The following is a 13,161-nucleotide window of genomic DNA, read 5'->3' as shown; positions in this document are numbered from 1 at the left end:
GAGTACTTAATTTAGAACCTGCGGGTCTGAGTTCTGTCACCATTAATTGCTTGGTATCAATGGATTTTCAAAAATATGGGATAAAAGCTGATGGATCCCATAACTAAAATTGTCTATAAAAAGATATAACCCTCTTACTCCAACAAGTGGAAGCATTTACATCTAGAAAAATAAACCAAGCTATTCCCTATGAAATCTATTAAAATATATTACAAAGAGTTGAAGATTCTAAATTAAATGCCTCCGTCTAGAACGGGCTATCCAGATAGGTATCACAGGTAATACAAGAATTGCTATAAATATTTCAAAAGGATATCATGATTTATGCGGGAGTGCATACAATTTGGTTCTACAAATCATTAGAATGTAGTTTCTGCTTGACACCTCCTCCAGCCTGCCAAGTGAGATAAAGCTGATCAGCTGCAGATTTCCAATACTGACAAACTCATACTGAAACATACACTATGAATTTATGAAGGAAAAAAGCAAGAACTTCTGTAAATACTGTTCATCCAAGAACCTTGGGAATATTTACAAATTGTAATCAGGAAAACCTCCCAATAGCTAGATGAGGCAAAGAGTAGCATATCTATTTTATATGTGGATAATCTATGAATTAGGTTTAAAATAATATGGCTTGACTCACCTTATATACCACTTATGAATATTTTGCAATGGTAAAGCTACTTTTAATTTTTTCCTTGGAAATGTATTTTTTTGCTATTAGTATTAAATACATTATTTCCTTACATCACTGTTTTTGATGCATTAAAATATGCGATTAATTCATTCTAACTCAGAATCAGACCTCAGTCATCATTGAAAAATCAAAGACAAGGAAGGCCACAGAATTGCTGATGAGTTGGCCAAGAAACTTGTGTAAGATTTTTAGTGATCTTTGATCACAGTCTGGATAAACATTTAAAGAACAGTGAAGAGTTTCAAATATCTTTAAGAAGCAAATCAAGAGATATGATAAGCACCTTTGCATTTCTGAAAATATCCACAGCACAGTGTAAAATGTGAATAGTTTATATTAAACTTACTACTATCTGAATAAATTTCACACACTTGGTAGAGGCAACAAAAGCAGTTATCTTATTGTCCCTATGTCCTAACTAAAACAAGGAATTAGAAAACAACATTAGAAATGTGGAAAACTTGTTCCGAAATATAAGATAAATAGTAGGACTATAATAATTTTAGAGGAATAACATTTTGAATAATATTTCCACTTCAATTGACTACTACTGTACCAGTATAGTTAGGCAGTGCTAAACTCTGTTATTGTTACTGAGGTAAATCCACTTAACTGTTTTTCTCCACTGTACGGGTACGTCTACACTGCACACTATTTCAAAATAACTAGCATTATTCTGAAATAACTTAGTCTCCATCTACACAGCAGGCAGTTATTTCAAAATAGTGTCGAAATACTGTTGAGCTAGAGGACTTTTTACGCAGACTCCTGTAACCCTCACTGTATGAAGAGTAAGGGAGGTTGGAAGAAGAGTGCTCTATTTTGAAATAAGACGCTTACAATTTCGAAATAAGCTACACAATTGACACAGTTCAATTTGCAGAGCTTATTTCAAGTTAAGCCCTGCTGTGTAGACGCACCCTAAATGTGAGCAGATAGTTTGCAAATAGTAAGTCTGATCTGAATAGGTGTTTATAACAACAATTTGTCCAGATGCCAATGTTGTTTTTTTCTCCAAATAAAATGTCAAATAATTTTAGAAACAGCCAATCCAGTGTTAATCCATGTTGTGGTTTTAAACTTTGTTAGATCTGTAGCCATCGTGAAAACATCAGAAGTTGTATAGGCCACAGTACAGTTGTTGACTTTTAACAGTATCCTGTAGCACATTCACAATTAACTTTTTGGCATCAAAACTAAGAAGTTCTCTAAATTCAGCACAAAGCAAAATGCATTAGTGAAAAGTAATGGGGACTTCAGACCTACTGGTGCCAAGAGGTAAAATGAATTTGTACATTGTTTTTACCATTAGACGTTCTTTGATTTTTTTTTCTTGTTAAGATTCCATCAGTATGCACTTTCTATATCTATACAACATACAAACATTGTTCCTGCGCCATTCTTGTAATTCTGGTTCTAAAAAACAGGTTTTGTAGTTAAACTTCTGTCCCTCTCTGCTCAACACAAATATTCAAATCTCAGATACCTTATGCAGATTGTTGGCAGATTTAGCACTAACACCAGAAAAGTTTGTGCTCTCTTGATAATCATACTGTTTTCAAAGAAAGGGTAAACTGGATTTTTGAGTACTCAAAAAGTGTGTGGGTAGAAAAACAAATTCAGGCTCATTCTACCTCTTTCCCTTCCCTATTCAAAAAAAGTCAGTTCAAGTCAGTGGACGGTTCTGGGAACTGGTACGCTGGTACATCATTCTTCCTCATCTTTTCCAATTTCTGTCCAAATCTAGGCCCTTCTTTCATACCCATATTTACTCCACACAAACTAAACTGGGAATAGAAATCACTCTTATTCCAAGACTCCTACCAAACTGCCTCTTATGATGCCACAGTTACTAATATGCAAATTAATTTATTGATAAAACTGAAATAATTGTAGGTAATTTGAGACACAAGGGGGATGAGGGAACATCTAATTGGACCAATTTCTGTTGGTGAAAGAGCCAAGGTTTTGAACTACACAGAGCTCTTTGCCAGTTCCAGGAAAGATACAAGTCTGGGACATTGAGTACCTTTCCCAGATATGACAAAGAGCTCTGTGTAGCTCAAAACCTTGGCTTTTTATTGAACCAACTTCTGTTGGTGAAAAGATATTACCTCCCACCCTGTGTCTCGAATATCCTGTGACCTAAATGGCTACAATAATACTGTACCATCTAAAAAGAAAAAAGAAGCAACATTAAAGAACAATTACATACATGCACTGAGTTTATGCAACCTCTCTTAAAGGAACACTTGATAGTATTTATATTTTTCAGAAAAATACATAAATATGAGATCACCAAAATGACCCCAAACAATCAATCCAAAAATAGTTTGGACAATCGTTATGTCCAAAACCATTTACCCGGTAATTCTCTGTCCCAAGAAAAAGTTTGAAGCTTTCACAAGAATAACTTCTGGTTTATGTCAATATATTCAGACTTGTCTATAAACTTCAAACAATATATTCAAACTTCTCATGAAAGTTAATCAGAATTAACTGAAGGTGTGACTTTAAAGAGGATTTCTTAAACACTGAAACACTGTGTACACACACTCATTCTGCTTTAAAGTAGCCTTAATTTTGTTAACTGATTTAAGGACTCTTGAATTTTGAGCTAACCTGAGCACCATAGCTATGATCATCTAACTTCTGTGTAGATGCAGGTTGAAAGGTTTCCAATGACCTAGCTGCTGTGACTTAAGGAGATGGAGTTCCTACAGCAAGGGAAAAAGCCCTTTTCTCCCTACAGTCTCTGTCTACACTATGACTCAGAGTTGCACAGCTATACTGCTATTACAGAGCCCATAGAACAGACAGGGCTGTCCATACTGTGGTTTCATGCACTTTAATTCATTTTAAATTCACACCTTTAGTTAACTGATTAATTTTCTTGAGAGTCCTTATGAAGATAAGCTATTGCTCTATTTAATTCAGGATTACATTTAGTAGTTGCTAGGTATGTGATGGTATAAACAGTTAACTGATGAGCCTAGGCTCACCTTCATGGTTACACAGAGGGCCTCCCTGCCCTGCACTGCTGCCTCTGTATCAGCAGCATGGGGGGAGGAGAAGGAGCAGGTGGGAGCTGGTACTTCCAGGGAGCCACTTTGCCCCCCCTCTCCTGCCCATGCTGCTACCTCTGTACCAGTGCTTGCAAGAAGCTGGCTTTTATAGGCTTTTTAAACCCCTTCCTGCTCTCCTGTGATACAGAGGCAGCAGCATGTGGGGCAGGGGTGTAGGTGGCTGCATGTAAATGCGTAACCACGGTAATTTTCAGCAGTTACACGTTTGCCTGAATACATGCATTTTAACATCTCTAGTAATTACACTGATTTTTTAAATTAAAATTGCCAAGCTGTTCAATGTTCACATATGAACTATGTGCATTACTCCGTATACCTATACCAGGGTTTCTCAAACTTCATTACCCCATGACCTCTTTCTGACAACAAAAATTACTACAGGAGCGGGGTCTACAACCTGAGCCCCACCACCCAGGACTGAAGCCTGCTTCAGTCTTGGGCAGTAGGGCTTGGATTCTGGCCCTAGGTCCTCACATGTCGAGGTCAGCCCTGGTGACTTCATTAAAATGGAGCCGTGATCCAATTTGGTGTCCTTACCCATAGTTTAAAAGCCACTGCTCTATCCATCCATGTGTGTAGTCCCACTGAAATAAACAGCTTCCACTGTTACATATTACTGATCATACCATACATATTTTTGACTATGTCATCAGTCTTGTCATACAATTGCAGCAATGGGAAAGCAACTGTTTAATTATGTACAAAAAATAGTCTACACTTAATATAATACATTGTTCATAAGTGTATAATTTCACTTAATAGGTACACTGACAAGTTGACGAAGTTTAGCTTAATCAATGTGTTTCCACATCTAATACAGTTTAGCTTTTCATAAACAAAATGTTATTTCCAAGAAAAAAGATATAAGCAGCCAAAACATGGGATAACTCCTCAACAACAATGATGAAAAAGAGGGAAGTAATTATGCAAAATACAGATTAAGCTATGATTATGTATTTTATCTGCTCTATCTACTAGACTGAGGTTGGAATACTCCTATCTCACTACAGCAAAGGCCTGTTTTTACTAGCCATTGGAGCATGACAAATTTCTGCCTTTGCAACACACCATTTGTCAATTGATTGACTAGATATTATAAAGGTCTTTTGTCTCCTTGAAACACATTGCTTCTTTGGAGTATACAAACATTAACCTGCCAATCAAACATGAAGTACTATATTCTCCTCTTTTTTGTTTTTTAATGCCCTGTTTTGTGATAATAGCTTCTTCTACTCTCCTGGCCCATTATGGGGCTGATTTGTATTGACTGTCTATTCTGGTTGTAAGCAAGATGAGGCAGAGACCGTTGTCTTCCTCTAATTTTGGTATTAAATCCAGCAGGCTGTGAGCATCCAAGAAACAATTATAAAAAGGTTTTTTTTTTTTAAATCTTTAAAAAATTTACACAAAACAAAAATACTCCACATTACCTACATTTTGGCCATATTTCAATAAAGTCTACATATACTTAGGGACAATTTTCTCTTATGTAAATAGGCACAACTTAGCTGCTTTAAATTTCTTTTTTAATATGGTAATTGGAGTTGTATTTTTATTTTTAAAATAAAAATAGATGCTGACCTGGACTAATAGGTGGCCCAAGTTGGAGAAACATGTGTCATTTTCTTTAATATTATTAATCCGCTTCATTAACTGAAACATTATTTCAACACCTCCTTTGTTAGCAAGTTCATTAAGGAGTACAGCATTTCCAGAAATGAATTTTATTGCTCCCGTGCAATACAGAAAAGCCTCATGATTTGTATGTAGATCTTCAATTCTCAGGATCTCCAACAAAGAATCTAAAAAGAATATGTTTAGAAAGAATAAAAAGACTGACATGTATATTTGAACTACTTCATTCTTCTAAAAGGCAAGCTGCAAAAGAAAACCTGGGTGGGTGGGTTACAGTCTTTATCATACTTTTCTCATCAATGGGTCGGACAGAAAATGGGTGTAATTACTGAATATAACAACACAATACAAGCTTTGTAGAAACAGTGGTCATTAGAGATGTTAATAAACATGTATTTGTGTAAATGTGTAACCTCTGATTTTTAGTGGTTACACGTTTACACACGGGGGGCAGGGGAGAGCAGGTATGCGCCAGGAACCAGCTTGAAACCCAGCTTCCCACTGGTACTTGCTTCTGCCTGCCTCTACCACCCCAGCACTGCTGTTTCTGCAAGAGCCTGATCCCCACAGGAAACAGCTCATCCCTGCTCCCTTTGCCACCTCTGGGTATGTCTACACTACAGCACTAATTCGAACTAACTTAATTCGAATTAGTTAATTCTAACTAAGCTAATTTGAATTAGTGCATCTAGACTAAAAACTAATTCAAATTAGCGTTTTGCTAATTCGAAATAGCATGTCCACATTGAGTGGACCCTGAACCGAAATTAAGGCTGGCCGGAACCAGTGCCGGCAGGGCATCAGGTTAGGACTTAAGAGTGTGGAGCTGCTGCCTCAGGCTAGCCGAGGGCTGTGTTTAAAGGGACCCGACCGCCACCCGGGACAGACAGTTCTCAGGGTTCCCCACTTGCCTGTCTACCTCGATGAGGGACAACAAAGCAGTCCTGTCTTGGACTGCCCTGAGTGCCCGCACTCGGCATATCACAGCACTTAGCCATCAGCCCGGCTGCACTTGCCGCAGGCTGCCATCCGGGGGGGGGGGGTCAATCATGGGGCTGTCAGGATCCAGGAGGCCCTGCAGGAGAGCTTCCACCCCGAGGAGCCCGCAGAGCCACCCCAGTCCTCCCCATCAGGGGCTCGTGCCCCATTCCTCCCTCACCTCCTTCTACTTACCCTTCCCTAGCCCCCCTTCCTGATGTAAAAAATAAATGACACGTGTTCAAAAATAGAAACTCTCTTTATTTAACAAAACTGGGGGGAAGGAATTAACCTCTGGGGAGACTGGGAAAACGTGGTGGGAGAGGGGATGAGAGAGGGTGGGAGAGGGGAGGTGGAAATCTGGGAGGAGGGAACTGGAAGGGGGAAGCCAGGGGAAGAAGGAGGAGGGGAACTATGGTACAACATATCTTCAGTACTGTGTACAGATGTGGTCTCCTCACCTCAAAAAAGATATTTTGGCCTTGGAAAGGGTTCAGAAAAGGGCAACTACAATGATTAGCGGTTTGGAACAGGTCCCATATGAAGAAAGGCTAAAGAGACTGGGACTTTTCAGCTTAGAAAAGAGAAGACTGAGGAGGGATATGATAGAGGTCTATAAAATCATGAGTGGTGTGGAGAGGGTGAATGAAGAAAAGTTCTTCAGTAGTTCCCATAATAAAGGACTAGAGGACACCAAATGAAATGAATGGACAGCAGGTTTAAAACTAATAAGCGAAAGTTCTTCTTCTCACAGTTCATAGTCAACCTGTGGAACTCCTTGCCACAGGAGGCTATGAAGGCTAGAACTATAACAGAGTTTAAAGAGAAGTTAGATAAATTCATGGAGGTTGGGTCCATGGAGTGCTATTAGCCAGGGAGTGGGAACGGTGTCCCTGGCCTCTGTTTGTGGAAGGCTGGAGGTGGATGGCACGAGACAAATCACTTGGTTATTGTCTTAGGTCCATCCTCTCCAGGGTACCTGGTGCTGGCCCCTGTTGGCAGACAGGCTACTGGGCTAGATGGACCTTTGGTCTGACCCAGTTTGGCTATTCTTATATTCTAAGCTCAGGGTTGGGGGATCTCCCTGGACCAACTTGATTTTCATGCAAACCTGCTCCTGGGTTCGCATATGGCCTTTGGTGGCCTGGCTGGCAGCTATCCTGCCCTAGACATCCACATTCCTGTGCCTAGTGCGGAGGTCGTGGATGCTGGAAGCCTCCCCCCAAACCTCGATGAGGTCCACGATCTCCGCACTAGATCAGGTGGGCGCCCGCCTCTTGCGGCCCCAGGCAGTCTCCTGGGAAGAGGTGGATGGATGGGTGGCAGCGGGTGGCTGACTCGTGCCGTGCCAGGTGCAGGGTCTGCTGGCTGGGAGCTGGCAGGCTTGCAACTGGCATGAGCACCGTAGCCAGACCATGCCCCTTTAAGGGCTCCGAGGCCGGGAAGGGGGCAGAAAAGTTTCCCTGGTTTGGCCCAGAGTGGCCACCAGGGCAAGCTGGGAAGGGCTAGCCTCCCACTAGTTCGAATTAAGTGGCTACACAGCCCTTAATTCAAACTACTTAATTTAAACTAGGCGTTACTCCTCGTAGAATGAGGTTTATCTAGTTCGAATTAAGCGCTCCGCTAGTTCAATTTAAATTCGAACTAGCGGTTTTGTATGTATAGCCACTATTAAAGTTAATTCGAACTAACGGCTGTTAGTTCAAATTAACTTTGTAGTGGAGACATACCCTCTGATACAGAAACAGGGGGGGGGGGGGGGGAAGAACGTGTAACCATTAGATTAACTGATGAGCCCAGGCTTATTGGTTAATTGTGTAAACCACTACACACTAACATTCTTAGTGGTCATCATTAAAAACTTTGGTCAAGATTTGCAAAAGCAATTATTGTTTGTGCCTCAGTTCTTGAATACTCCACTTGAGACATCTTTAAAGGGACCGATTCTCAGACAGTATATGCCCAGCATGTTCTGAAAAATCAGGCCTCTAAGATGGTCTCCCAAAAACAGAGGCACTTAAAAATCAATGACTTTTTATTGCCCATACACTAGCATGATCAGTGATGTCAGCGCAGGCCAGAGCTTAAATTTGCTAGCTAGCTGCTGATTCAGAGAGAATAGGAGAAGCAAATATGCTCAAAACATTATTTTAATCTAGCATTATTTCTTCCATCTCTCCAAGTCAAAATAAATACACTGACACTATAGAAAAAAAACCTCCCATAGCATTTTTATATCAGCCTTTCCTCTAGCCACAGATCAGTCCAGTCAAACTCTTCATCAAAAAACAAAAAAAGCCACACCAAATCCACATTTTTAACAAAGTAACGAAGAAAGCCATGGGAAGATGGGGCCAAGAGCTAAATAATTATGCTTATCACGGATATGCTTTGTCTGTCTACCCAAATTCTTAAACAGTTCTGATCTCTCTGGAATGTCAGTGTGTAATGTGACAAATACGATAGTAACGAGAACAAACCTTACTGAATTATGTTAACCCTTACTGCTTTTAGTTCAAAGTACAGGCAGTCCCCGGGTTACATGGATCCGACTTACATCAGATCCCTACTTACAAACGGGATGAGGCAACCCCGCACTAGCTGCTTCCCCCCAGCAAACCAGGGAGACACGAAGCTAGCGCCCCCCCCAGCAGATCAGGGAGACGTGGAGCGGCTTTTCTCAGTAGACACCTCAGCTTGAGAATAAAGGACTGAGGGAAGTGAGGTGTGGGAGAATAAAACTGAGCTCTGGAGAAATGTTTGGCTAGAGTTTCCCCTACAATATGTACCAGTTCCGACTTACATACAAATTCAACTTAACAACAAACCTACAGTCCCTATCTTGTATGTAACCCGGGGACTGCCTGTATTTTTATGAGTTTATTGTATTAAAAATGTAAATGCTTAAGTACTGTTGAAGGACTATGTATTTCCATGAGGAATGCGGACCACAGCCCTCCAGGAACTAATAGGTGTATGATGGAGGGGAAGAGGCAAGAGAGCTAGGCAAACTCACATTGTAACATCTCCATAGAGCTGTCATCAACATTCTGATTCAAACTGGATTTTCCAGACAAGTAAAGGATTTATGGTTAAATAGCCACAGTTAAAAATGACTGAGACTTCTTTCTAATCCTGAAAACTGGCAGAACCTCTGGTCTGGAGGAGACCAATCTCAGGAATGCATTGGGAGGTCCTTGGCCCACCGACGCACCCTCCGACTTGGGATCTTGTGAAGCCATGATGAACTTGTACCCATAGGGGGGAAAAACAATCTTGTGTAGGATTTGAAGGACTAATCACTGAAAGAGCTCTTTCTGGCATGCTTATTGTTTTAATGTTTACTCTGCAATGCTTGAAATAGAGGTGTATGCTGAGAAAAAACTGTGATAGTTCTTTGCCAACAGTTACAGGTTAAGTGAAGGAGTTCTGCTTACCCAACCAGCCTTTGCTGGACACACTAGTCAGAGAACCGTTCAGCCTGTACATAACCAAATAAGAAGGGAGTGGAGACATGCACCTCTCTCCAAGAGAGGCACTGGCTGGGGTGTAGGAAGCCTAGAATGATTGCTTTTGCTGGACCAAAGAGGGGAATACAGGTACAGTTTCCCTGAACTTGGGAAACCTAGCATCTGATCTCTACTGAGTACTTGCACAGTTTTCCTTCCCCATACCCTTTTCCCATAGGTCTTACAACTGGAAGGGATGATCTGGCCAAGCCTGCAAACACAAATGCTTAATTTTAAGGAGGTCAACAGTCCCTTTATTTCAATGCAACTACAGTAAAACTCCATTAGTCCAGCATCCAATGCTCTGGCACTCCTGATGGTCCGGCACCATCAGGAACTCAGAAGTGCTGGGGCAGCTGGACAGGCTTCCTCCATTCAGCCGCTGCTGGAACTGACCACCAGCTGAATCGGGGAAGCCGGGAGCAGAGCAGCTGGGGTGCTGCCGGGTTAGTCCTGTAGCGCTGCCCCTCGGGGCTGCAGGACCAACCCGGCAGCACCCCAACTGCTCTTGGGGACGCCTGGGGATGAGCAGCTGGAGTGCTGCCAGGTTGGTCCCGCAGCACCGAGGGGCGGCGCTACGGGACCAACCCGGCAGGACCCCAGCTGCTCTGCCCCAGGCATCCCTGATTCAGCCGCTGCTGAAACAGATCAACAGCTGATTCCAGGAAGCCTGGGGCAGAGCTGCTCTGTCCTGGGCTTCCTGAAGTCAGCCGCTGACCTGTTTCAGCAGTGGCTGACTTGGGGATGCCTGGGGCAGAGCAGATGGGGTGCTGCCAGGTTGGTCCCGCAGCGTTGCTCTTCGGCACTGCGGGACCAACCCGGCAGCACCCCAGCCGCTCATTTCCAGGCGTCCCCAAGAGCAGTTGGGGTGCTGCCAGGTTGGTCCTGCAGCCCCGAGGGACGGCGCTACAGGACCGACCGGGCAGTACCCCAGCTGCTCTGTCCCAGGCATCCCCAAGAGCAGCGGGGTGCTGCCGGGTTGGTCCCGTAGCGCCGCCCCTCAGCACTACAGGACCAACCCGGCAGCACCCCAGCTGCTCTGCTGCAGGCATCCCCGTTTCAGCTGCTGCTGAAACTGACCAGCAGCGGCTGAATCAGGGATGCCTGGGGCAAAGCAGGACTATGGGAAGGGGGGGCTATGAGGGGTCTGGGGTGGCATCCCCTCCCACCCCACTCCAGACCCCTCATAGCCCCCTCTTCCGATAGTCCGGCATATCTGATAATCCAGCACCCCCTGGGTCCTAAAGATGCCGGATTATCAGAAGTTTACTGTACTTATGCTTTGAGTTAAGCATGTGTGTGAAGTATTTCCAGGGCCTAAGTTAATAAGCTATACGATAAAGTTTTATTGAAAACAACCAATTAAAAACAGCATTACACATCACTCCCACACTTGTCCATGTTCATACTGCTCACATTTTTAGAGTAGGGAATAAAGTCACAGCGAATGTCAGCTGTCATTTTCCAGCCCATTTGAAGAACAAGCAATTCTATTACTGTATTTCAATATTTATTTTAGTATATATGAAAAAGGAACACATACCCAATAGACCATCAGTTTGAATGAGTGAATCATTTTTCTCGTTTCTACTAATTTTAAATACCAGCTTGCAGACATTGAGCAGGTTCTTTCCACTTACTTTGAGCTGCAGAGAGAAAGTGAGAAACAAAAGTCACATGCCAGGCTCTTAATACATTTAAAAGGATAAAATGCAGAGGGAGCGGGGACCCAGGCACGATCCAAGAAAGCTTGTGCCCAGTTCCTGCTCCTCCCCCCCCGCCCCACTGCATTTGTGCTTCTCCTCGCTGCTCTTCAACCTTTTAAATATATTAAGAGCTGGCAGGCTCTTATTACACTTAAAAGTGCAGCAAGGGGAACCAGGCACGAGCTGGGAATCAGCTGTCCCAGCTTGCACTTGGTCTCTCCCACCGTGCTTCTGCTTTTTAAATGTATTAAGAGCCTAGTAGCTCTTAATACATTTAAAAGGCAGAGCAGCAGCAGGGTTAGCTCCCGGGGCCAGGAGCTAACCCCACTGTGGCTCCGCAGTTTCCCCAACTTATCACATAATTGACTAGTCAACGGAAATTCCATCAACTAGTTGATTAGTTGATTAAATGCCATTTAACATCCCTAAGCTGGAGGTGGCTACAGAGCCCCAGGACAGCTGCAGAACTTAGGAACTAAATTTAGCAGATAAAGAAAATATCCTGTAACTCTGACAGGCAGAACCCAAACTTAGGACCTCTGGAGCTTAGTGCACAAGCCTCTACCGCTTGAACTAAAAGCCAGCTGGCTCTCAGCTAAGGCCATAGAGTGAACTCATTCTCTCTCTGAAAGTAGTCTAAGTGCCACTAGATAGGAGAGTACACCACATCTATGTGTGGGGGTTACAATGACATGTTACTGAAGTTCCCAGTTACTACAACACTGAATTAAAGGATAGGATGGGGAAATTTACTAAACTCTCCTTAATTTTAGTAACATGTTCAAACTATTTTTGTTATGCAACATGTGTTTTGAATTATGTTAATTATAAGATGTGAAACTTTTTTCAGGGAAAGTTATGATGCAAGGTAAAATAAAGTTAATTTTTGTGCATTTACTAAAAATAAACTGGTACCAAGTACTTGCCCTTTCTAATTAGCTATTTGTTGCAAAAGCAAAGGTAACGATGCTTACTGTTTTCTGAAACCTTTCTATGAATTTTAATGGTAAAACTTAACATCTCAATGCTGCCTTTCAATCAAGAATACCACAACAATTCTGCTCAAGTTTCCCTGTCTTTGCAGAGATTACACAAAAGGAATGTAATACTCTTATAAGCAGTGACATGCTCTCATATGCTTGGATCATCAAAGGACTCCTGACATTACCAGTGACAAGAAAGTGAAGAATTTCAAAGTCACTTCTGAAACTATATTGAAGCACAAGTATCTTACCATAATAGTGACTGTGTTCTCTAGTTTGAGTTTTGCTAATAATTCAACATTTATTTCATTTTCTATTAAGTTTAGACTTAAGCGCTCAGCTTTGGTGTAAAGCTGCAAGAATTACTAATTTTCATTAGAAGTTCAGAATCCTAGGTGAACAAAACCAAAATGAACCTCCTCCCCCCCACCCCAGAAAAAGCAGCGTGATTAGAGCACAAGACATTTAGTTGAAGGATGATCTTGTGCTTATGACACTAACTTGGGATTCTAAGGATCAGCACCTAGTTATATCAGATTTCCTGTGTGACCTGGACAAGTCCCA

General features: G+C 42.2%; 1 protein-coding gene across 7 annotated transcripts in view; it reads right to left on the bottom strand.

The window, feature by feature from the left end:
• The window catches only part of ARMC2 (armadillo repeat containing 2), a 110,468-nt gene that overhangs the window by 45,744 nt on the left and 51,563 nt on the right, over positions 1 to 13,161 (bottom strand). For all 7 annotated transcript variants that reach the window (XM_025184720.2, XM_075923085.1, XM_075923086.1 and 4 more), the window contains 2 exons: positions 11,452 to 11,554; positions 5,368 to 5,588 (listed from right to left, as the gene is read on the bottom strand). In XM_025184720.2, coding sequence (XP_025040505.2) covers positions 5,368 to 5,588; positions 11,452 to 11,554 — 324 coding nt within the window. The remainder of the gene's footprint in view (positions 1 to 5,367; positions 5,589 to 11,451; positions 11,555 to 13,161) is intronic.

Source organism: Pelodiscus sinensis, chromosome 3, assembly GCF_049634645.1.
Source record: "Pelodiscus sinensis isolate JC-2024 chromosome 3, ASM4963464v1, whole genome shotgun sequence".
Taxonomy (NCBI): Eukaryota; Metazoa; Chordata; order Testudines; family Trionychidae; genus Pelodiscus; species Pelodiscus sinensis.
The sequence above is the reverse complement of the archived record's forward strand: the minus strand, read 5'-3'. Positions and strand labels throughout refer to the sequence as shown.